This window comes from Mytilus edulis, chromosome 3, assembly GCF_963676685.1.
Source record: "Mytilus edulis chromosome 3, xbMytEdul2.2, whole genome shotgun sequence".
Lineage (NCBI taxonomy): Eukaryota > Metazoa > Mollusca > Bivalvia > Mytilida > Mytilidae > Mytilus > Mytilus edulis.
In genome coordinates this window covers 81,030,195-81,056,664 of record NC_092346.1, presented here as the reverse complement: position 1 = coordinate 81,056,664, position 26,470 = coordinate 81,030,195, and the positions used below count along the sequence as shown (strand labels likewise).

At 32.1% G+C, this 26,470-nt stretch overlaps 1 protein-coding gene across 1 annotated transcript; it reads left to right on the top strand.

The window, feature by feature from the left end:
- Positions 1 to 273: 273 nt before the first annotated feature.
- On the top strand, positions 274 to 8,480 carry LOC139514512 (uncharacterized). Its single transcript, XM_071303868.1, has 7 exons — positions 274 to 423; positions 875 to 942; positions 1,509 to 1,672; positions 3,067 to 3,167; positions 4,118 to 4,282; positions 5,141 to 5,343; positions 7,074 to 8,480. The coding sequence occupies exons 1-7, from the start codon at positions 352 to 354 to the stop codon at positions 7,231 to 7,233; spliced, it is 933 nt and encodes a 310-aa protein (XP_071159969.1). The 5' UTR covers positions 274 to 351; the 3' UTR covers positions 7,234 to 8,480.
- The last annotated feature ends 17,990 nt before the right edge of the window (positions 8,481 to 26,470 follow it).

Genomic DNA, 26,470 nt, shown 5'->3' with positions numbered 1-26,470 from the left:
GTCCTATTCCCCCTCATTAGTGTTTATATGTAGTTATTGTGTATAAAGTTGGGTAGTATATGGGCGTTAGTAGAAGAAAAGAGAAGAAAACACACACACACACAACACACATCTGAAGTATTAAAAAGTGACTAGCCCTCTTTCCAACCCCCAAATGTCCCCTTAATCCCTACATCACATTTTTTCAGTCCATTAGGACTATTTAAATGGAAGGCTATAAATAACCCTGTCGACAATCCTCGACATATTTCACGAGAGATACCGAAAGTTCATTCGGAAATCTTTTGATATTTGTAAAGTGAAACTGAAAGTAAAACATAACTCAATCGATACAAACAGACAGAGGCAAGCATGTCCAAAATAAAGATACTTGATGGTGGAACGTCTATGGAACTTGCAAGATTGGGAAACCAATTAATTGAGGTTAAATTTCCATATATTTTTACGATAGGTTGTTGCTATTTACATTTAGTAATTCCGCAATGCTTATAGGAATCTTAGCAATAATGATAGATTTTTGATTATTCATGTATAACTGTATTTACAAACGTTGTTGCATTAGAATATTGATTATATAGCAGTATTTAGGGCAAAGTTATCACTTCATCAGGCAGTGTTTTTAAGTAATGTCAAAATTATATATGTACAAAAATGTACTTGGCTTCCCAAGTTTGGGGGAAAAGTTTAAATGAGGAGGAATATTCCTGAAAAGAGCTGTGTATTTAAATCATCTTTCAATAAGGGTATATATTATATATCACAATAAGAACAAAAAACGTGACAGGGTTTGATTCATATGGTTTCATGTTTGCTTCATTCTACAGTGTTTATAATGTCTATTTAAAACTTCATTAAAGGGTACTTCACTTTACAGAAAGATCCACTTTGGTCAGCCAGACTTCTTCAAACTAACCCAGCATCATTTGTACAGTGCCATAAAAAGTAAGAATAAATAAATCTATTTTAAATAGGCAGCTGTTGTCTCTTGACCTACTCTTACAAAGTTCATTTGTCAAACTGTTTGTCCTTTTTTTTCTTCTATCAACTCAAGAAATCTATTTGAAAAAGTTTTTGATATTGAATTCTGGAGTACCTGTTGGAAAAATCATTTAGTTCTAAGAAATTGACAATATATCAAAGGAAGAAATTTTAATTGAAGTTCATCCTATAAAGTTGCTCAAAGTCTTTCAGCATGTTAACAAGATCAAGACCACATTAATACACTCACCTTTTCTTTAGATACTCTTTGCAAGGTATTAGATAGCTTAAAACCATAGGATTACTGTAGCAAAACATTTAAATGATAAACTCAGCATTTCAAAACACAGCTTACCAAAAATCAGATTATATTTGACATGAAGGCAACAAAAAGAATTGTAAAAAAAACATTACAGTTTTACTGAGGTTTTGTGTGGTACAATTTATATGAAGAAAAAAGAAATTGTTAAGTATATCAATTTTGTTGTAGTAGCTGATTCTAGGGCTTCATACTTTTCGTATTATTTCAGCTTTATAGAAGCTGGTTCAGAGATAATACTGACTGGGTCTTATCAAGCATCAATAGAAGGGTTTGTAAAACATGCAGGGGTAACAGAAGAACAGGCATACAGTTTGATTAAGAAGAGTGTTCAACTTGCACAACAAGCAGTTGAAGAAGTTAGCAAAGTTCCTGGTGAGGTTTGGAAATTTGAAAATATTTGTAAATTACATACAAGTATCAAAATAATCTGAAAGGCATAGCAACATTTATAATTTTCAAGTAAATTTGCTGTGTATGATTTGCTAAATGTATTATTTTTGGAGGTATAATAAAAAAAAAAAATGTATATCTGCTTCATATATTATAAGAGCCTATAAATAGCTGCACATGACATACAAATCTATGGGAGTGTGGATTAATCAGTACAGAGATTAATTCAACTACACAAATAAAATTATAGATTGCCTAACAATGTAATTTTAACACACTATTAAGTATGTAAATATAAGAATGTTTAAAATATTTACAAAATGATGAAAATAAATGCAATATTTCGCTAGACCAACTAGCTTTATCAAGCGTGCATCTTTCCAAGTGAAATCAGATGTAGAAAATAAGAAAATTTTGCAGCTCAAGTTATATGTTGCACTTTGGTTTAGCTGCCTTGAAAATACATAATTGGTAGTTGAAGTTAGCAACGTCCATTGGCCAATATTACGGGATAAAAAGGACGATGCTTTTTATTAAATTATTCTTTATCTTTCCTGTATCTTTTCTCGTCTTTTCCGTTAAGACCATCAGGTTCTAAAGTGTGGAGTTGGTGGATCATATATTATAAGTATATAAGTCTGAAATATGTATAGATTTCATTTAAGTTCTATTTTTTACAGAAATTCATTATCTTTTTTTACCTTATAACATGATTTCACATGCAGGGTTTCCAATGCCGATCAATTTGAATCATATATGGCACCACCCATCGCCCATTGAAATTTTTTATTGAATAGTAAAGAGTATGGTATATTTAAAATATTTCAGCAAAAATATTTGTGGGTGAGGTGTGGCGCCACTAGAAAACTACCATAAACGTAATGTTTTTAAGTTATCTTCTGGTTTGCTGGTGAAACATAGTAACACTTATTTCTATCATGCAAAAACCAAACAAATACAATCTGATAAACCTATGGTCAGATTGTCATCATATTTGTATTAAAAAATATTGTTACTTATCTGTATCTGTTCCACATGTACATTCCCTTATGTTATAAAAGTTTTAAACAAAAGTGCACCTTAGTATACAACAATAAAGTGGAATAGAACTAAACCAGCACGATATTATAAATACAACCTATAAAAGCATACAAGAAAAATTGAGTTTGATTCAAAAGCAACAATAGCTTCCACACAAAAATGCATATCTAAATGAAATGAAATTGGTACATATAATATTTATCATGTACACAACAATGCACAATGATCACAAATTGACTAAAAATGCATTGGCTAATGTTGCCATATTTTAATTTTTTTATTTGTATTATGGTGATCTTTCACTTAATAGCTAAATACAGTATTATTAATTTAAGGTTACACAGCAAAGGTAGCTGGATCAGTTGGAGCTTATGGTGCTATACTACATGATGGATCAGAATATACAGGGACTTATATTGACAAAATGTCAGTTCAGGTACATTGCAGATTGATTTAAGATATTGTGCACCAACTTATCTGCAAGTCACCTATTTCAATATAATTGGAAGTTGGCAAAATAAACTTGCATTTATGCATTCTTTATATTCCTGTCCCAAATCAGCTGCCAGCAGTTCTGTAGTTTTCATTGGTTCATGTCTGTCATGTCTGTCATATTTGTTTATGGTTAATTGTTTTGATATAAATTAGGCTGTAAGTTTTCTTGTTTAAATTGTTTCACATTTTTCATGATGAAGTCTTTTTTCTTATGCTGTTCCAGAATTACCGGTATAGTCCTTTGGAAAATGTTACTTCATGTGGTTACCTATCAATAACTGATGATCTGTTCAATCACTTCTTTTTAAATTTTTGATATATTGCTGTTAATAAAATTAATGAATTGGGGACATAATGATTAATTTTTGCAGAAGTTAGACTTGTAAAAATATATTGTATAAATCATGTGGATTACTTTAGGTAGGTGAGCTTGTTCAAAAAGGGTTCTTGTATTTATTTATTACTTTATAGTTATACTGGCTGGTCATTTTGATGTTACAATCAATTGGTTACAATATACTAATTATTTAAAGCGTGCCCAAATAGTCTTTCCATATACTATGGTCTACAAAAACATTAGTTACTTTATCCAAAAAGAGTTGTCTCCCATTGTATGAAATGAAATTTCTTATTTAACTTTTTTCAAGGCATATAAATTGACATAACAATAATCTAATGAAAAAAATATTTGATTGTATATGTAATTTGTATGAAAATTTTAAACAAAATTATTTTATAAAAAAGAATGTACAATTTTAGGCTGAATTTATCATAAAAATTAAGTATATCTGAAAATGCTAAGATTGCATAATTGCATAATAAATCTGTATAGGTCAAGAACGCAAAGCATTTTAATTTGATATGTTTTTATTTATTACTATTTTTAATCAGGAAATTAAAGACTGCCACAGACAAAGAATAAAAGCATTAGTTGAGGCCAACCCGGATTATATTGCAATAGAAACAATTCCTTCATCTATTGAGGGAAAAGCAGTCGTAGATTTATTAGCAGAAGAATTTCCAGGAATAAAGTGTTGGGTATCATATACATGTAAAGTAAGTGAAGATAAATATTTTATTATACCCCCGCTTTGAAAAAAAGGGGGTATACTGTTTTACCTCTGTCTGTCCTTCTGTCAGTCCATCAATCCATCAGTCCGTCAGTCTGTCAGTCAGTCCGTCCGTCCCATGAATATTTTTGTCGCATTTATCTCAGGAACTACTTGACAAGAAATTCTGAAATTTGGTTTAAGGGTTTATATAAGTCAGTTATACTGTGTAATGCATTTTCAGATTCATCACACGACAACTTCCTGTTTACCAAACACTTGTATCATTTTACACATAATAGCCAAGTTGAAAATTTCGCATTTTTCTCAGGAACTACTTGACAAGGAATTCTGAAATTTGGTTTCAGGGTTTATATAAGTCAGTTATACCGTGTGATGCGTTTTCAGATTCATCACTCGACAACTTCTGGTTTACCGAAATATTTCGGCGTGGGTATCATCAGTGAGCAGTAGCTCACAGTTTTACTTGTTTTATCAGTTTTGGTCACATGTATTAGTCCTATTATACTTAATATGTTAAAGAAATGATAATGACATGGGGGAAAAATTATATTAAAGAGAAAAAGCCAAAGATCTAACGGTTTTAAGGGAAATGATTATTAGTACTTATTTGATGTTTTAAGGAGGTATTTATAAGGTAACAGTTTTATTGCAAGCAGAGTTCACAGTGAAAGCAATAAAAATTATTGGAAACATAAATGTAAAGCTGAATTGTTAAAAATATTGCCTCCATCATGAGGAATTTTTACAGATGTATCTAGCCTGTATGCATTTGATTACTATCTTACTGTTCTTACATATTGTTTTATGTATTTTCTTTTTCTTTTTTTCATAAAATTATTAGGATGAAAATCATACAGGGTGTGGCGAAGTTTTCTCAGATGCAGTAAAGAAAGTAGTATCCTGCAACAATGTTGTGGCTGTTGGTATTAACTGTACTCATCCAAGACTTATCTCCCCCTTATTGAAAAGTCTACAGCATTTAAACTTAACTAAACCTGTGATGATTAAACCTAACAGTGGAGAAGATTGGTCTACAGAAAAAGGGTATAATTTTTTAACAACTGATTCTTATTGATGAAACATATTTAATCATATTTATTTCTTTGAATTGTTTCAGAGCCAAGTTTTTTGGTATTATACACTGGAAAATACTTATGTTTTAGTTTTATAACCTTTTTTATGCCTCACCTAGGGGCATTAGGTTTTTAAGTCTGTGCGTCCGTCTGGCCCCCTTCAGGTTAACACTTTTGGTCAAGGTAGTTTTTGATGAAGTTGAAGTCCAATCCACTTGAAACTAAGTACACACTTGTTTCTGAAAATTATTGCATCACATTCATAACAAAACTTATAAGTCAGATAGCATCACATTCAAGAAATATAGCATCACATTACCATGATGCTAAAGGTCCTGAGGAGAACACTGTGTGACATGTTTGCTATGATATGATCTTTCAAATGGCAATGCCAAATAAAGAGTTTTTACCCCAATGTCGCCATCTACTGAACATAGAAAATGATATTGCAAGTGGGGCATCCCTGTACTATGGACACATTCTTGTTATACACTTATCTTAAGCATGTCTTTTGTTTTTTCCCAGGGTATTTAAAATCATTTAATTCCTTCTTTGTTCAATTTCTCTTTTGTCTTACCATAGATGAATGTTGAAGAATGTGAGACATTCATGATGAAATCCTGGCTTTCTCTATAGAGCTTTGTATTTTAGAAGGTAGTAGAGCTGAATAATCTATATCTAGTATACCGATGCCTCACGGCCTGATATTTTTGTAAGTCATTTGACGAGTACCTTTCCTAATTTTTATGGTTCAATGACAGCTTTAAAATTTGCGTACTCATTGCTCTTTATAACTTGATGATTTCAGTTATTTTATATTAAAAGGACAATTTATTTAGTATAAAGAATCATTGCAAGGTATACATGTCTGTTAAACAGGGTTCAATTGACCTTGACACACCATTTAATATGGCCTTGATTCTACTTATTAACTTTATTTCAAACAATATTTAGTTTTTATCTTACCTAAGTTATTTCTACATATCTTTATATCTTTATTAAAGCCCACGCAAACTAGTTTGCACTGGGTTATAGTTTTTTAATCACTCTGTCTGTCAGTTAATTCAAACCTCTTATTTTGTATGATAAATCAAGATTGCCTCAACCAATTTCAATAGTTTATGCACAGTGTTTATATCTATAAAAGGAAGGTATCCATCCAGTTTGTGAAAATGTGTGAAAATGTTGAAAACTAATTGCTGTAAAAAAAAAATGTGATTTTTGTTCTAGGATTTTTAAAGAATTTTGTTGTTTTGGTGACAAATTTAATTCCTTGTGTCAAAAATCGCTATTCTTGAATTTAGAGGGAGAAAATTGTTTTTGTGAAAATATCACAAATTTTGAAAAAAAACATCTATTTCTACCTGGGATTTTAATGAAATTTGTTACGTAACATTATTGTGCTGTTCCAAATTGAATCTCTGTATTGAAAAGAATGAAATGAATTTTTAAAATGATTGTCAAAATACATTACAAATTCATATAAAAAAAAACATAAATATCCTGAATCAATTCCTTTTATCAAAATTTATCAAATTGGATATCCAATGAACATGCATTGCTTTGTTTGCATGAGTATTGGTTATTTCTTTCTGTTCCAAACACAAAAATGATGAAGCGGGTCCCTTGCTGGCTTGATATTTTCTAGTTTCTATATTATTTTCCCTTTGATCTACATTTATACTTTTTTATTTATTAAAGGTGGCATGGAAGAGCAGAGTCGTCTCCACTTAGACCAGAACAGATCGAAGAGTGGATCGGTTTAGGAGCTACATGGATAGGAGGATGTTGTCAGATCTTTTCTCCTGATATAGCTAATATGGCTAAAGTGATAAAAGCTTATGTAAAAGAAAAGGACTGAAAGAGAAAAGGAAAAGAGCAAAGACGGGCTTTTAAAGCATATTTGGTTCATGCTCGGGGTTATTTTTTAACACCATGGGAAATACTTGATTCATGCTTGGGGTTTATTTGTTTTATAGAGATGAAGATATAGGGTTCATGCAGTGGGTAAAGCATGTTTTTTTTAATCGGACCATCAAGCTTATATGTGGCTTCAATAAGATGTGTGATTATTAAATGATGTCATTGCGAAAATATTCAAACCTCTTGGACAGCATTTCACTCAGACTTTATATTGCTCTGATTAGTAGATTATTAAAGAGCTTCCAACAACACCAAGTTCATAGAATGAACAAGAAAGTGAATCCACAACAATCACTTATACCTATGTGGAATTTCCAGGTGTTTTTTTTCCTGCTGTTGTGTAGATATGTTGTTGTCTTCAGGTACTGCTATCATTAAAACCTGCCACCATGATTTAGTCAAGTGTGCTGAAAGAAGTGCTAATCACAAACACATGATCAATCAATCTAGCCATGCTCTGATGAATAACATCATTGTTAGAAAGAGAATGTTCATAGTAAATGTTGCTTTTCATTCGGTAGTGGATCAAAGTGATATGATTGCTATAATCAATTCCAAGTTTTCATACGTTTATGCTTTTAAATATTACATTCAAAATAAAATATAAGATTTTTAGTTTTTAAAAAAGAAAATTTTAAAACACATATTGTGACAAAATGTGACTTTGAAGCAACACAATGAATTTTTCCATATTCTTCACACAAATGCAGTTTTTTTCTGAATATTTATATAGATTTTTTTCAAAATATAAAAAGCTATAATACTGAATTTCCCAAAGGTTTCTACAATTTATATTAAGCATTAAGTACTGGAACTCCTCACCATGATATTAATGTGCTATGTGTTGCTGGACATAATACAGACAATACAATAAATAAACCTAATTAATGATTTGATATTTTGTCATGTTAATTTATTACCCTATTTGTTTGTGAAAAAGTATTATGGTGCATATTGTTTGTTAGAATTATTATGTTTTATCTATGATATTCTTTTGTATGTTGTTTTTAGTGGTTTTCAAAATTGATTTAAATTACATTTTATAACAATCAGCTTGCTATGCTTGGGGAATGAATGTCAGTGTTAAAACATATATTTAAAACACAAATTAAAATGTTTAATGTTTAAGGTATTGCATAATTTTTTAAATGAGAAGCCAATGTTGTATTAAATATGAGAAACTGACGTTTGTGCCTTATTTGAATTATATTATAGTGGATTCTTTCAGTTTTTGTTGGTTATGTTATAAAATTATTGCCTTGGTATCTGGAGGTTTTAGTTATGACACAATCTAAATACTGTAAAATTAGTTTTACTGTTTCTCCTCTTAGTCCATGGCAATAAGAAGAAGCAGCAGAACCCGATCAACTCATAATAACATGTAAGGATAGGGTTATATGTCATCCATTGGAAACTAGTATGTTAAATTAACTTAGTATACAAATCTGGCACTAAATAATTTGCACATAGCATTAACATGAATCTGAATACAGATGTTAAAGGGCCATCCATTCATTGATCAAGAAAGTCAATGTCAGTGCAAATAGCCTGACTTGAAAATTAATATTTCTAGTTTGTAAAGGACAATGTAAAAATTCATGTGGTATATTGAAAATAAGATTGAATAGATAACATTAAACATTGAGTTCAAGTGTAGATTTTAAATAGCTTCCATTATTTCAGTTCATCTTTTTTTGCAGGTTTTGTCAATCACATTTTTAGTTATTTTCTCTAGACTTTTTTTCAAATTAAGTAGGATTTCATGTGCTGAATATGTAATTCATAGGACCTGGAATCACTTAGTTATCAATAATTACATTGCATTGAAGACTCATGATATGATATTCATACACCAGCCTTGAACAGTGTGCAGCATATATTTTTGTTAAAATTGTTGAAAAGTACTATTAAAATTTGTAAACATTGGTTGACATTGATGACGGATTAATATCACTGAATGATATAATAATTTAAATCCTCCATAGTAATTTGTTCTACCACACAGGCATGAATTACTTTACAAGTCTTTGTATAACACATTTTAGCCAAATGTATAGATATATATATTCAGTTTACGCACTTATGAAAAATATTTCATAAAGAATAATAATCCGTTAGTCCTATGCGCAATGCATTGCAGGGGAACATAGAAATATGAGGCATCTGTCCATCTGTCCAGTATTCTTAGCGCTCTCTTGAACAATTCTTGTAGGTTTGTATAAAACTTATATCATAGGTTTCTTTCAGCAATGTCTCCGAAAAGTTCTAAAACCAGTGCCAATCAATTTCTTTTTAAGAGTTATGTTTGTGAAATTTCATTGTTAGTGCTCTCATGTGAACAGTTCTTGCTAGATTTTTTATAAAACTAATAAAGGTTTATATCAACTATGTCTCGTACAAGTTTGAAAATCAGTGCAGATCAATTATTTTTAAAAGAGTCATGCCCAATGATCAATTGAATTATATTGTATTGTTAGCACTCTCATGTGTACAATTCTTGTTCAGCTTTTTATCAAATCTTCATTGAAGATTTGTAATAGAAATATCTTGGACAACTTTGAGAACCAGTGACTTTTAAATATTTCTTAAAGAGTTATGCCCCTAGGAAACACTTTTTATTTATGTTGGAAATTTCATTGTATTTGCTCTCAAGCCTCCATTTATCTATAAGGTAATTGTAAAAAGTCTTAAACGACAAGGTTTTTTAGTTAATGCCCTTGGATAGATAAAATATATAAAGTTTAAGTGGTTAAATATTACAGAGATAATCTAATTGTAGGAAAGGAATATGTAATTTCTGATCAACTGATATGGACCTATTTATACCTTGATGTCATTATATTTAATTTGGTATTCTGCAATTTTCATGCTTTATCATAAAATAAAATCAAACTCCTGCCCTTTTCTAAACTATTGAAACTTGTGATTTTGCATACACCAAAATATAATGATGTAAATAGATATACACAATGAGGATAATGTCCTATTACATATGTACATGAATTCACTTTACATGTTGAAAATTCCAATTTAGAAGTAGGTAAAATCTATATATTGAAGTTGGATGTTGACTTGGAAAGTTAAATCCCATTAATAACTGAGATGCAGCAACTGTTTAAAAAAATATGTGAAAATATGCAAAATCTTGAATATCAAGAAAATGTTTCAAAAAACTTACTTTGTGGGTGGCATTACAAAAAAAAAAAAGAAATACTAGCTTAAGAAAATCTACTTATGAGGAAGTTAGGAGACCTTATTCACACAAAATATGATTTAAGTTAAGCTGTGATTTTCATAAAAGAGAAAAGATTCAACAACATTAACATTACCTATGAGTTTGAATATGAACTTGAACTAAAGAATAACTAATTCAATTACATACGAAAATATAACTGTTAAAAATATAAATGGGTGCAGTTGTATTCAATTTATGCACGATTTTGCACGGGTGGTTTTAAATGAAGTGTACCCAGTATACCTTTGCTATCAAATGGTAGAGGTGCAAGGACAAAGATGTTAATGAATTTTAATGAGGAACCAAAAACATTTTATGAGTTATGTCAGGTCATATTTTCACCTTTGTACTTTTGTTAAGCAGTAATTTATTCTGAATCAGATGTTACAGTGTCTTTTATTCAGTTAGTATTTTACACTGTATGAGTAACCGTTTTCTTTGTTTAAGCCTCTTAATATATATGTTAGTATCATAACGAGAGCATCTCCAGAGGAAATTATTGTTGTTGATGTAATTGTTTTACAGGTATGTTAAGAGAATGTATTTGTAAACCATGGTGTTTCAAAGAAGAAGTCGTTCCATATTTGATTGCTGGTCCCACGTCCCTACATCTATTTTAATTATTATCAACGGGAGATATGGGATATAGTTAGACTGCAAACAAACGATAAAAAAACGAAACGAAATCCAGCAATTGTATTTAGTATTTAACAGTTGACAAGCGTCGATACAATATATAAGCTCTTATTTGTCCCCAGTCTAGAAAAGATTTCAGAGACTATCAAATCATCAACAATAAAATAGGTTAAACTCAAATGACAACGAAACCCTTACAATAAAGAATACAGAATAAAAATTCGTATAGAAAAAAAAAAACTTAACTATAAAAACAGTATAAAACAGTAGTGCATGCATAACAATAATAAACAAGACTACATCAGAGAATCTTTCCAGGAACTGAAAGCAAGCTCAAAGTATTTAACCTGCTGATATTGAAATGTGCCTCCGACGCTCACATCAATTGGTGTACAGGGAGACATAATCTTGTGTAGGGATCATATTTAAATGATATGAGAGAATGTAATGTTTCTATGAATAGAATAAGATCTGGAAATACTTCAATGAGACAACAACCTAACGAAAAAAATGGTTTTATATTATATTGTGTCTTTTCAACGTTCGCGTATTCAACGGTTTGTTTTATAAAACATGATTTCAGTTGTCCCCGTTTTATTTTGTTTTGTTTTCTTGTAACAGATGACAATAACAATTAGTTACAAGCTAAAACAAGTAAGCATGATATATGTTTGAGCCTCCCGTGTTGTTAGTTCTATTGACCGCAATTGTTCAATACTATTGCAAGCTTGAATGTTATGCTTATATGTACTACCAAGAAGTTGGTATTACATTACACAAGGGTTGATCTTGATGAACATATAAGATACATGTTTGGGGGTCTTTAAATGATCAAGTGTTCAGTATTGTTCTTCACAAAATTACTATGAAAGCGTTTTTAAAACGAAGAAAAAGAAGTCGGTTTAGATCGAGGGTCCCGAACGGCTCATTTCATGATCATATTTTGTTTGTTTGTTAAATAAATGACCTGGACTAACTATGAAAAAAAAACAGACAATGTGACCGTAGTACTATAACAGTACTAATTAAAAATCTTTGTTTTAAATGAAATACAATGTAGAATACAATTATGCTCAGTTGTGTTTAAAACTTGAGTATCATAAAAAGAAAAAAAAGTATTGAGAAGGGTCGTTAACCATGTCTTAATATTATAAAACACGTAAAGACTTAAAAAGTACATGTTTTGTGACCGGTGTTTTTGTGCATATTGTTCGCTTCAAACAATAGTTTTACCTCAGAAACAGCAAACTTGTTATTACCCTCACAACCAGTCAAAAGGCGTATTATGTTATTTTCGCGATGTCAAACTGTGACATATCGGGAAAAGATGCATGTCTCTACTGATTTTGTAATTTCAACTGATTTAACTTGAAAACGAGTACATGAACCAATCTTTTTTTTAAATATCATTTACGTTTGATTACTCGTGAAGATAATTTTACCAATTTCTATGAAAAAGTAAACGATCTCAAATTTGATAAATATATCACAAAAAATGCCGTTTTTTTCCTTTAAAAATCCTGAAACTTAGTTAAAAATTAATTATTTCCAAAATATTGTTGACGTTGTAATGACATGACAATTTGAAACAAAACAAAACATGACGGACCGCAACAAACGATAACCACTTAAAAACAGGTTCCTGAATTGGGACAGACACGTACAGAATGTAAAGGATTAAGCATATTTGTGAGTACTCAACCCTCCAATAATATGAGACATTGGTATAACAACACAACATAAGGACAAACTTTAAAACTCATTTGAAAATGGCCATAGACTCATCAGATCTGCACAAAGCGACAAAAAACAACAACACACAACTACTTGTATCAATAAGACTGAGGACACAAAATGCCGATCTCAGTCTAAGAGCACTAAACATTAAAAAAACATTAAATATGGAAATAGGGAATGTGTCGGGGACATCAACCCGACCAAAGAGCAGAAACAGCACAAGGTCACCAATGGGTCTTTTAATCCATTGCCCAGATACTACTTTAAGAATTCATCAATCGACAGAAAACATAACTGACAGAAAAAGATGAAAACAAAATTAAGACAATCCTCAAAACACTTCACCGTACTGTAAGTGTCAATGTGTTTACAGCAACAAATTAAAGGCAGACTAACGGTATCACATTATAAGTCTTTGCAAGTTAAAAAGGTCGAAAACATTCTGGTTCTTGTAAAATGTTCCATTGACTTATGACACTTTATCTATTCAACATTCAAGATTTATCATATACTTATCATATACAAGATATCTTTTAAAATGTACAGTACTTAACGTTGACCTATGCAACACATTAAAACAGTTCTTGCATTGGTTAGCAATACAATATATAAACATTGAAAGCATTCTATAGTCATCTGTGCGGCTATCCAATGAAAGAAACATAGATGCAATGCACAAGATGTTCTGCAATCCAATAGAAAAAACATCGTTGCAATGTAAAAATGTATATGTAGTAAACCTGAATAACTTTCCAACTGAAAAATACAGTTATGATTTTGTTGGGCTGGATTCCAGACGCCAAAAGTAAGTTATATTTTAAAATAAATAAACATTCCCTTTTTGGCCACGTTTCATACTCATGATAAATATTATAACACCTTTTAAGCTGTATTAAATTGGTTAACACATTCTTAAATAAATTTTAATTTTCTGTTAAGTGTGATAGGTAAACCTCTTACCCTCAACACCTGTATTGTAAGGTCTAATAATTATTATTAATACTAATAGCATTAACACTCTTAACCTCGACACTCAGCTTAGTTTTGTGTTTTTATCTAGGAATAAAGTCTACCCAAACTGAGCATACAAACACCTAGGTTGCCTCCTAGTAACTTGCACGTGTCGAGTGTTACAGGCTGTGAGTTTTATCATTGACAGGTCAAGTCAACAACTTTTAAAATTGACGTTCGAAATATCTCTGGAGACTGTCGTAGCATGAGTAGGTTGAAAGTTTTCCAGCGGGACTGTTAAAATTCTGGACAGCGTCGGTGATGTTAATAACATGTAATTTTACCACTTGACGTAAAATTGTCTATCAATCCGTTCACCATATAGAAGGTTTATTTACCGTGCTTTATTTTTCAGGGAAATTAGGTTTCTTTGATGATTTCATCTGGCACAATTGGTGTTGACCTCAATTGGTATTATGCTGATAGAGTAGATGAGCACTAATTGTTGGCAGTAATTTAAAATTTTGTTATATTGAAGTTAATTTCATTTATTCAAGATCATTCTGTTGAAATCCACTTAGAATAATAATTATAACAATACATCATAAACAAGAGCATGCAATATTTCAAAAACATACAATACTTAACGAGTCTATTCGTGTGACAGAGATGTTGCAATAATATATGCTGACTTACGGACAATTGTGAAGGACGATTTGATTTTAATTTTAAATGCGATAGCACAGTGCATTTTCTAATTCATAGACTATAATCATATTTGGAATAAAAAGTATTTAAATGTGAGATTTATATCTGTTACGAAAACATAATCCAATTTTATCATGATTGGCGGATGTATTTGATTAAAATAATATTATTTCATTGGATAAATTATCAAAACCATAGAGCATAATTTCAGAGAAGGTGACCTAATACCTGCGAAAACTTTGTAAACACCTTTTGTAAGTATTTAACAAAAATACCAACAAAATTGGTTAACCTAGCACAACACCATTCAAAAGTTAATACCGGATCATCTTAGATTATAACATTTCAAATAGGAACAAGAGTTCAAGTACTCAAATCTTTTTCAATTATTTAAACAAAATTTAAAATCATTCGATTTTAAAACCAAGGTCAAGTTAAAGTAAGACACGAAATAAGGCCTGTTTAATAGATGCTAAAACAGTTTCATGATAAATATTTTAAACTGTTGGAGGTATGTGAACTACAGTACGTTTAATCCCGACAAAGAACTGGGAACAACAGAAGCTCATAATGCTTTTATTTTTTGACGCATATATTACAATGAAGTATCAATATATACGATATAGATGCTATGATTTATAAAATGTCAGAAATATTCTTAAAGTTACAAATTTAAATTTACTAATCATATATTCAGTTGACTTGACCTAAGAATACACAATCTAGGTATTTATCTGGACTTAATTAAAGACAATTCATATTTGGGTATATTGTTTTACTTGTCAATGACTAATGGACTAAATAAAGGCAACAGAAGTATGCTGCTGTTCAAAAGTCATAAATCGATTGAGAGAAAACAAATCCGGGTTACAAACAAAAACCGAGTGAAACACATCAACTATAAGAGGAAAACAACAAAAGAACAGAAACACTGTACAACAAAAAACAAACGACAATGCAACACACACAGAAACGAACTATAATATAACAACTGCCATTTTCCTGCCTTGGTACAGGACATTTTAAATAAAAATATAGTGGGTTGAACCTGCTTTTGTGGCTAGCTAAACCTCGCGCTTTAATGGAATTGTTAATGTTTAAAAAATATATCACTAAAATGCCAACATTACATGACAGGAATACATTACAAATAAATTCAAGAACATTCAGGACTGAGGAATACATAAATAAACAATACAATTATAGTACGTTCGACATGCTAATAGTTATCAAAGGTACCAGGATTATAATTTAGTACGCCAGACGCGCGTTTCATCTACATAGGACTCATCAGTGACGCTCATATCAAAATATTTATAAAGCCAAACTAGTACAAAGTTGAAGAGCATTTAACAACAGAATTATAACGAACACGTAAAACAACCTAGGACAGCACACAAAAACAGCACAACATAACCACGAACTGTCCTTAATTAACACGACTGTATCAACGCCACAAAAATTGGATATCATTCAAGATTAGGTTTGTTATTATGTTAATTGATGTATTTTATAACAATTACAACAATATTAATATAGAATTGTGTTTGTAATTAGCTAACTAATTGTATTATCTATCTATGTCATAACTTTGTTGGAGCAGTTTCTGCGTAAGGAGCACACTCCGTATAGTGTGAATATGCACGAGCATAAGGTATCAACTGAGATATGTAAACACCATACGATGGGACAGAGGGTATATTACTGATAATAAATGGGAAATTGAACATACACAATAATTGTCCTTTCCTAGATTTAGATATTTCAGTTTTACACGGGAAACTCCACAAATAAATTTGTGACATAAGCGACAAGTTTTCGTTCCCTATTGTTAATTTTACCTTTTTGGAAGGTGTTGTTCCTTTAGCACTATCTTACGGTGTTTATATTTCACAACTAGTTCGCTATGCCCGTGCTTGCTATGCCGTTTTTGATTTTAAAGAGCGTTATCTATGTATTACTGGTAAATTATTAAGCCAGGGATTTTGTTCCACAAATTACTTAAAACCTTTACTAACATTTTCTATAGATATAAAGATTTGGTTTTAAAGTAAAAATGAGCACATTCTCATTTTAACGGAAATGTTGTTAACCTTGCCCGGAAATTAAGAAACAATCCTGGTAAATTTATCGATCGTTTACATAAACTTATTCTTAAAGATTATCAATTCAACACTATAATTAGCTTATTGAATATTGTTTTTATATCTTATTGAATATTGTTTTTATATGTATTAATATTGATTTTATTATCAGTAAATCAAAAGCTAACTAAATATTATTGTTATATACACATTCATGAATCTACAAAATGTATGTACCTGTATCTTGGCATTGCACAAGGTCATGTTTTTTCTCTGACTTATTATAACGTCTTTACACTAAATTCATTGGATGTTGGATGTGTACTGATTGATAATTGAGTCTTAGATGCATGATTCTTTTAATAGTTGTTTGTTGCTTTGAACTAGCTGTCAGTAACTACGAGTACTCTCAGATCACAGGGATATATACAAGTACCCGACCACGTCCACTCTTTGATAATGTTAGATACATTTCTATTTGTATCCATCTGATAAGTTAAGCCTTTTTTCAACTGATTTTTACAGTTCGTTCTTATGTTACACCACTTTCCAAGGTTAGGGGAAGGTTGGGATGCTGCTTACATGTTTAACCCAGCCACATTCTGTATGTATGTGCCTTTCCCAAGTTCATTTTTTGTACATTAATTATGCCGTTAGTTTACTCGTTTACATTTTTCATTTCGGGGCCTTTAGTGTAAACAGTATTTTATCCAGATACAGATAAATAAATGAGTACATAAATACAATACAATGGATTGGAATTGTATTTATGTACGCATTTATTTATCTGGGGCCTTTGATGGCTGACTATAGGTTTTGGGCGGTTAATTTGGCGAGAGTTGTTTCATTGGCAAACATACCACATCTTCTTTTTTACATTTGGGTATATTACTTGACTTGACTAAAGCACTTACATATTATTGCTCAAGTTGTTAAGGACTAATGAACTCACAAATATTAGCTGAAAATACGAAGTAAAGTGATTATATAATATTTCACAAGTTTATGATAATTTTCTGTAAATGAGTATTTTGAATGGAGACTATTATAGTTTGAATGCATATTTTATATCTATAACCTCTGACATTCCAAAATTTATGACATAATGATGCAAATTAATGTGATTTTTGTATCACTTTGAATTTACATATCTATGTATGATCTTATAAGATTTCATATGTTAGTGACCCTCTGAAAATTGGATATACTAATGATTTGATTGGATTTGATATAAATGGATGATACCAAAATCAACTAACATCAGACAAGACGTGTTCTTCCGTGATAACCCTTCTTGAGTACATAGAAGGCCAAAGAAATACCCACCACCAATGAGTACCCAAAGACATAAAGAAAACTTTATCTAAAATTCCAGAAGTCCTTCGGTTCGGCACTTATAAAACTGTAAAGCTAATTCATTTTTTTACATAACTACAGCTTGATACCTATTCCAAAAACTAAGGATTTTCTTATAGATTATCTTAGCCGTATTTGGCACAACTTCTTGGAATTTCGGGTCCTCATTGCTCTTCAACTTTGTACTTGTTTGGCTTTATAACTTTTTTTATCTGAGCGTCACTGATGAGTCTTATGTAGACATAATTAAGTATTCCGTTAAACACCATCAAGTTTCGTTTTATCTTGAACTATAATAGATAGAAAGAAACTGGTTATTGCAAAAATCACCAACAACACAATATCTTCAACGTAGAAACATTTACCTTAATTATCGGTAGACTCCTTATTGAATAGTTGAATGCTGATTTTATGCTAATTTTAATGTTTAACCTAATATTCATAAAAAAAACTAAAATGTATCGATTAATAAAGGCAACAGTAGTATACCGCTGTTCGAAACTCATAATCGATAGAAAAAAACAAATCCGGGATACAAACTAAAAATGAGGGAAACGCATTAAATATAAGAGGAGAACAACGACACAACATTAAAATGCATTAGACAAAATACGACGACAATAACAAATATAGAAACTAAATACATGAATTTGGGATAGAAAAGTACCGTGACACGTCTTATAGTAACGTGAATTCACACTCAAATATAAGAGGAAACAAACGACACAACAGAAACACAACATTAAAATGTAACACACACAGAAACGAACTATAATATAACAATGGCCATATTCCTGACTCGGTGCAGGACAATTTTTAAAGAAAAAAATGGTGGATTGAACCTGGTTTTGTTGCATGCCAAACCTCCCGCTTTAATGGCAATGTTAAATATAACATTAAGATGACAACATAACATTTCAGGACTACAATGCAAATAAATAGGAGAACATATTGGACAAAGAAACACACGAATAATAGCTAACAAAAGGCACCAGGTTTAAAATTTAAAACGCCAAAAGTGCGTTTCATCCACACAAGACTAACTAGTGACGCCCAGATACAAAAGTTTGAAAGCCAAAACAAGTACAGAGCCGAACAGCACCGAGGACCATAAAACATGAATATAACAGAAAAGACGCCAAGACATTTGACAAAATACGATGAGAATTACAAATATAACATCAAAACTAAATACATGAATTTTGGATAGAAAAGTACCGTAACACGTCTTATAGCAATGCGAATTCACACTCAGCAAAACAGTCACAATCGGGAATAAGTCACGTTCGGTAATTAAAAGATTAGACGACGTAATGACAAATCACAATCTAATATGTGGTAAAAATGTCCTTCGCTAGTTTGGAAAAAGTCACATCGTATGGATCAAACAATTCGTGATGGCGTCCGTAAATTTACGGAGTGTTACTTTTAATCTGTCCTCCTCATAACTTTGTTGGAGCAGTTTCTGCGTAAGGAGCACACTCCTGTATATGAAGTCCGTATAGTGTGAACAAGCACGGGAATAATAGTACGGCGGCTTTGTGAAAAATTGTGCACATCCTGCTACAAGCATGAAATTTGGCATATACCTTCCTCATCTATTACTCTTTTATTTCAGATAGGGAGGCATTTGAAAAAAATGTCGCACTTCCGGTAAAATCCAAAATGGCGGACTTCATACTTAAATCAGCCCAATATCGAAGACTAGTATGTGAAAAGGTGTTATGATCATGCTACTATCATAATATTTGGTACACACCTTTGTTTTTTACTACTTTTGAATATATTATATAGATTAGATGTCTTGAAAAACCCTACTTCCGGTTAAATCTAATATGGCCGACATTGTACTAAAATAAGCTTAATTTTTAGGGAGGGTAATTGAAATATGTTTTGACATATTGCTACTATCATTACATTGTGCAGGAACCATTTCTTTGGTGCTTCTCATTGATACAATGTATAAGACATATTTCTTTAAAACCCTTACTTCCGGTAATATCCAAAATGGCGGACATAGAAATATCAATTTCTATTTTTATATATTCAACTTTTTTCAAAATGTAAAGAAAATGTTTTTTATTGTGCTGACTTTACGCTATCCTCAAAACCACTTATTCTATTCTGCTGTAAATGTTTAAATACAAAGTTATCACTTCCGGAAAAAAACCAATCTGGCGTAAATTTCAAAGATGAGTCTTCGGTGTAGAGTTTTGGATAGATTGATTAATACAAAATAAAATTACTTAAGTACTTAAACATTTATAAAACTGCTACTACAATTCTGCCAAAAATACATGTTCATTCACGATCACTACCTCATGCACACAAGGCAGTCTACGGGAGACACGATTTTTCACATCATCTTTTCTAACATCCACATGTACAAGCTTCTGACAAAATGACAAGGCCTCAGAAATAGTTTTTTTTTAAAAGGATCCTCTTTGTCCCTTCGCCATCCATTAGCGCCTGGACTGGGTAGCATAAGAGCCAATATTAAGCTCGTCCCCCTGAATACCTGCCTTAGTATATTGCACGTTTTACATGCTGGAAAAGACTATATCAAGTTGAGGGAATAGCCTCAATTAGCCTTCCCTTTTGCGCAAATAGTTATTTTCTTGCTTCGTTAACCATGTTAACCCAATCTGTTAAATTTGTGGTGCGATCTTATAGTAAAACCCCGTTGATTTAGGTTGATCAATCATCATTCTATATGTGAAAGTCACATTTTCAAATGCTAGCAATGTCTCACACGCAGTCTTTTTTCTTTTCAAGCAAAGATAGAACTGTATCACAACTGGTAAATAAAAGGCATAGATCACAATAAGTGTGTGTGATCAATCATTGCCTAGCTAGTGCATTTGAAAGGTTATTGATAGATATTAATTCAAAGTTTTTTGCCCTCTCAAACACAATCCATAACTTCGTCTACCCCCATGTCACGGAATACAATGGAATAGCGAAACAGTAATGACAGCATCATCAGTAACGACTGTTCGAATCATGACTCGTTTAAGTTCGTGTTTCACTGCATCAGATACATGCATCATGATTCTAGTGTCTGCCTTTTAATGTGAACATAGTGCTAAACTTGAAATACATAACTTGGTGGATAAGATAGAATATCCTGAACATTTGTTACTACAACTACCATACGCATCCGAGAATTCATCCACTCGTGTTACACTTTCAAGGTATTTTATTGAGGTAAGGACATAATACCCAATCAGCATACTCGTTAGCCCGCAAATGCATGTTTATTCACAATCGGAGAACTGATTTTCCACATTTACAAGGACTGGTATTGTTTCTTACATCCATAATGTACAAGCTCCTGATAAGATGAAAAGCTCTAGGCCTCACTAAGAGTTCAAAAGGGTTCCCATGGATCATATTTGTTCCTTCGCCATTCATAAAAGAGGGACGAAAGATACCAAAGGGACAGTCAAACTCATAAATCCAAAACAAACTGACAACTCCATGGCTAAAAATGAAAAAGACAAACAGAAAAACAATAGTACACACGACACAACATAGAAAACTAAAGAATAAACAACACGAACCCCACCAAAAACTAGGGGTGATCTCAGGTGCTCCGGAAGGGTAAGCAGATCCTGCTCCACATGTGGCACCCGTCGTGTTGCTTATGTGAATACAAATCCGGTAAATAGTCTAATTCGGTAGGTCATATTCATGAAAGGGAAGGGGATTGGAGTTACGACGTAAGGAACATATCCGATATCATTTGTGAAACGGTTATTCCATAACGGTCAACCAACTCGTGATGGCGTCCGTAAAATTTACGAAGGGATGATTTCAACTTCACTATTTGGAACTCTTGGTTTAATAGCTTCCTTGTGAGCAGCAAACCTCTATCAAGAAAATCATGATAGGAAATGCAAGCACGGGAATATCGTATCAATTGGGAGATATATACCCCGTATGCAGGTGCTGCTGGAATGTTGCTACTTAGAAATGGAAAGTTCACAATTGGAAAGCTGAAATCATGTCTTTTGTCGTAAAGTTTTGTTTTCAACCGACCCTCATAAGCGTCTGGACTAGTTAGCATAGGAACCAATTCCGAGCTTGTTACTCATTCATAGCCGCCATGGTATATTGAACGCTTTACATGCTGAAAAAGACTAGACTGAGTCGTGGGAATAGCCTCAATAAGTCTTTCCTCTCCCAAAAACGCATGTTTTCTTGCTTTGTTCTCATTCTAAATACTTAAGTCCATCTTCAAACGCCATCCATGTCACCAACGCAGTTCCTTTTCCAGCAAACGTGTAATCTCTCCATGCCTAGTACATTTGAAAGGTCATGTATAGATATATATCTAAAGTTTTTCCCACTTCCAAATGCAAACCAAAGTTCGTCTGCCCCTATGTCACGGAATAGCGACACAGCAATGACATCAGTATCTACTGTTCGATGGTGGTAAACTTGAAACATCATCAAGTGGTGGATAACACTGAACATCCTGAGCATTTGTTGCTACAACTACCTTAATTTTCCTCAAAATTTTATTGAGCAAGCTGCTGTGAATGAAAACTAAAAATTTCTTTGTTATTGTCGTCATCTCTCAGAACACTTTGCCAATTTAGAGGAATTTGTTTTGACCCTAGATTCGTCTGTGTATTCTCTTTCCCTAAAATGTAGCTCTTGCTTCTTGTAGCAGCCTTCAAACTACCAGTATTGTCTATGTACGCATCCGAGACTACATCCACTATTGTTACAGTTTCAAGGTGTTTCCTAACGAGTATGCTGATTATTATGTCCTTACCTTAATAAAATACCTTGAAACTGTAACAAGAGTGGATGCAATTTTTGATGAGTATAGTAGTTGTAGCAACAAATGCTCAGGATTTTCAGTGTTATCCAACACGTGATGTATTTCAAATGTTTCACCATGTTCACATTAAGAGGCTGACACGAACTTAAACGAGTCATGATTCGAACAGTCGTTTCTGAGAATGCTGTCTTTACTGTTTCGCTATTCCGTGACATAGGGGTAGACGAACTATGGATTGTGTTTGGGAAGGCAATATACTTTGGATTACTATCTATCAATGGTCTTTCAAATGTACTAGACAATAATAGGTGATCACACACACTCATTGTGATCAATGCCTTTACCGGTTGTGATACGGTTCTCTCTTTGCTTGGAAAGACAAAAGACTGCGTGGGAGTCATTGATGGCATTTGAAAATGTAACTTTAACATAAAGAATGATGATTGATCAACTGAAATTTCCGGGGTTTTACTGTAAGATCGTACAAACTTATCAGATGGGGCTAACATGGTTAACGAAGCAAGAAAATAACTATTTGCACAAAAGGGAAGGCTTATTGAGGCTTTCCTCAACTTGGTCTTCTCTTTTCAAGCATGTAAAACGTGCAATATACTAGGGAAGGTGTTTAGGGGTAAGAGCATTGGATTGGCTCTTATGCTACCCAGTCCAGGCGCTAATGGATGGCGAAGGGACAAAGAGGATCCCTTTTAAAAAACTCTTTCTGAGGCCTCATCATTTTGTCAAAAGCTTGTACATTGTGGATGTAAGAAAGGATGTCTCGGTCGTTGTTAATATGGAAAATCGGTCCCCCAGTGCAGTGCTTTGTGTGCATGTGGTAGGGACTGTGAATAAACATGTATTTTTGGCCAAATAGTATTAATTTTAAAAATGTTTTAGTATTATACTGATTTCTTTTTAATCAATCTATCCAAAACTCTACATCGAAAAAATGGATTGAGTACTCATCTTTGAAATTTACGCCATATTTTTAACCGGAAGTGTCAACTTTGTATTTAAACATATAAAACAGAATAGAATTAGGGGTTTTGAGGATAACTTAAAGCCAAAATATTAATGACCAGCACAAAAAACAACATTTTCTTTACATTTTGAAAAAAAGTTGAATATTTAAATAATGAATTGATATTTTTTTGTTCGCCATTTTGAATATTACCGGAAGTAGGGGTTTTAAAGACAATTTTTTTATACATTGTATCCATTAGAAGCACCAAAGAAAGGTTCCTGCACAATGTAATAATAGTAGCAATACGTTTAAACACATTTCAATTACCCTCCCTAAAAAATAAGCTTATTTTAGTACAATGTCCGCCATGTTGGAATTTACCGGGAGTAGGATTTATGCAGACATCTAAACAATATAATATATCCAAAAGTAGTAAAAAACAAAGATTTGTACCAAATAGTATGGTTGTAGCATGATAATAACACCTTTTCAAATACTAGCCTTTGATATTGGTCTGATTTAAGTATGAAGTCCGCGATTTTGGATTTTACCGGAAGTGAGACATTTTTTTGAAATGCCTCCCTATCTGAAATAAAAAAGTTATAGTTGAGGAAGGTCTATGCCAAATTTCATGCTTGTAGCAGGATGTGCATAATTCGTCTGAAATGTGCTTGTAGCCGCCGGACTATAACGTATCAATTGAGATATGTAAACGCCATACGAAGGGGCAGAGGGTATGTTACTGCTGAGAAATTTGAAATTGATAATTGGGAAGTTTAAATCGTCCGGTTTATCATAGATTTTCGTGTGAAGTCGTCCATCTGCGTCAATATTGAAGAAAAGATCAAGGTATGAAGCAGTCCTTCTAGTATCAGTAGTATCCTTAATTTCAAGTTTACTGGGATATATAAAATGTAAGTATTGGCTGAAATATGGGTTATTCAATGATAGAACATCATCAATATATCGGAATGTAAAATTAAAGAATTTCGCAAGGTGCCTTTTCCTTTTGTCTTTTAGAAGGTTCTGATTAAAACATCTAATTACAAAAATAATCAGCAACACAATATCTAAGCATAATGAATCTAAATATGAATAAAATCGTCAATATACTCATTCTTTTCATTTTTGTTTATAACAAAAGAGTTTTCCGACTGCTCTGGTTCTTTTTGTTATGGCGCCGTTTCTAAAGTAAACACTGATGAGATGAGAAAATTGAGGACAATGGAGACAAAACTATTTGCAGCATTTACGTTTGTGATGAGCACACTTACTTTTTGCGTCACTAAGGAAAAACATAAGTCACATACGTTATGCACTTTTCAATATGGATATGATTTATATTTTAAAATAATTTTTATGCCTAGCAACTCACGCAGATATTCATTTTGATCCGAAGCGTCGTTCAAAATATATCTGACATTGCAAATCTAATTTGAACATCAAGCAAGATTATTTATTGATATGCGAAAATGGCTTTCAAAAGGTGAGAATGGCAACACCAGAGAATATGGTTCACATATATATGATATGTCATTTGAAGCATCTCCATGTCTATCTATGTCTACAGTCAACAATAGTTGGTGGTTCGCAACCTAGTTTAGTAGGTGGATATCAAGACAAATCAGGCAGCAGTGTAACACAGAACGTAGTGCCCAGACAGCCTGCAGCTAATTTGAATGGGTTGGACAAACAGGTAGTATGCCCATAATTGATTATTTACATATTCCCGATAGAGTTAACTAGAATTCTTGAATAAATGTTTCACAATCAATAAAAGAAAAATATTGAAAGGCGAATGAATATATGAATTTGATCAATTAACTCAACAAATCAGTAAATTTATCTAGTGTAAAACAAATGCTTACATGGGACCAGGGGAATTGGTATTGCAACTGACTAAAGCACACAAACCATCTAGCTCTTGGAGTAATATTGACACAGACCTTTTGATTTTATATATGTTCCAGACCGTATGAGTATTTGGACCGTACGCGTACGGTCCAGACCGTATGCGTACTTTTTCAAAATACTCATACGGTCGGACCGTACGCGTACGGTCTGATTAATATCATTAAGAAGTTGCTTAAGTTTATAAGTTACAAATGTATGTAACAGATCAACATAACTTAACTCTCAAATTAATATGTAAAAGTTCAATTGTAATTGAAATAAAAACTTTTATTTTTTAACTATTTAAAAAATTCACGCTAATTAAATCTGTTAATATCTTGTTTTAGCATGTCGATCAGTAATACATTAATTGAATTATGATCATTGAAATTGATGATATCGGATGTAAACATAATGTGGGAGGACAATTGTTTTAGAATATTAGAAACTTTACAAAAAAATGCAAATGCAAAGGAACATGAATGAACTGCAAACATATAAATGTAAAACATATTACATTACTTGTGGTAGCAAGTTTCACCTGGGCGAGAGTACCAAAATAGGATTCAGATATACAATTAAACAAATATTTAATTTCAATTGTTCATTTGTTCATTTTATCCATCTAATTGTAATGACAATTTATAAAACTAAAAATAAAGATTGTGATTAATGCTTGTTTAAAGGAGTAGGTCCGGTAAGGACCGATTTTGGCCTCAAATTTCAGGTTCATCTGACGAAACATTTTGACCACTTTTTAAACACTTAAGTGTCTATTTTATTTGAATTAATTAGTTTATGTGAAAGATTTTAACAGAT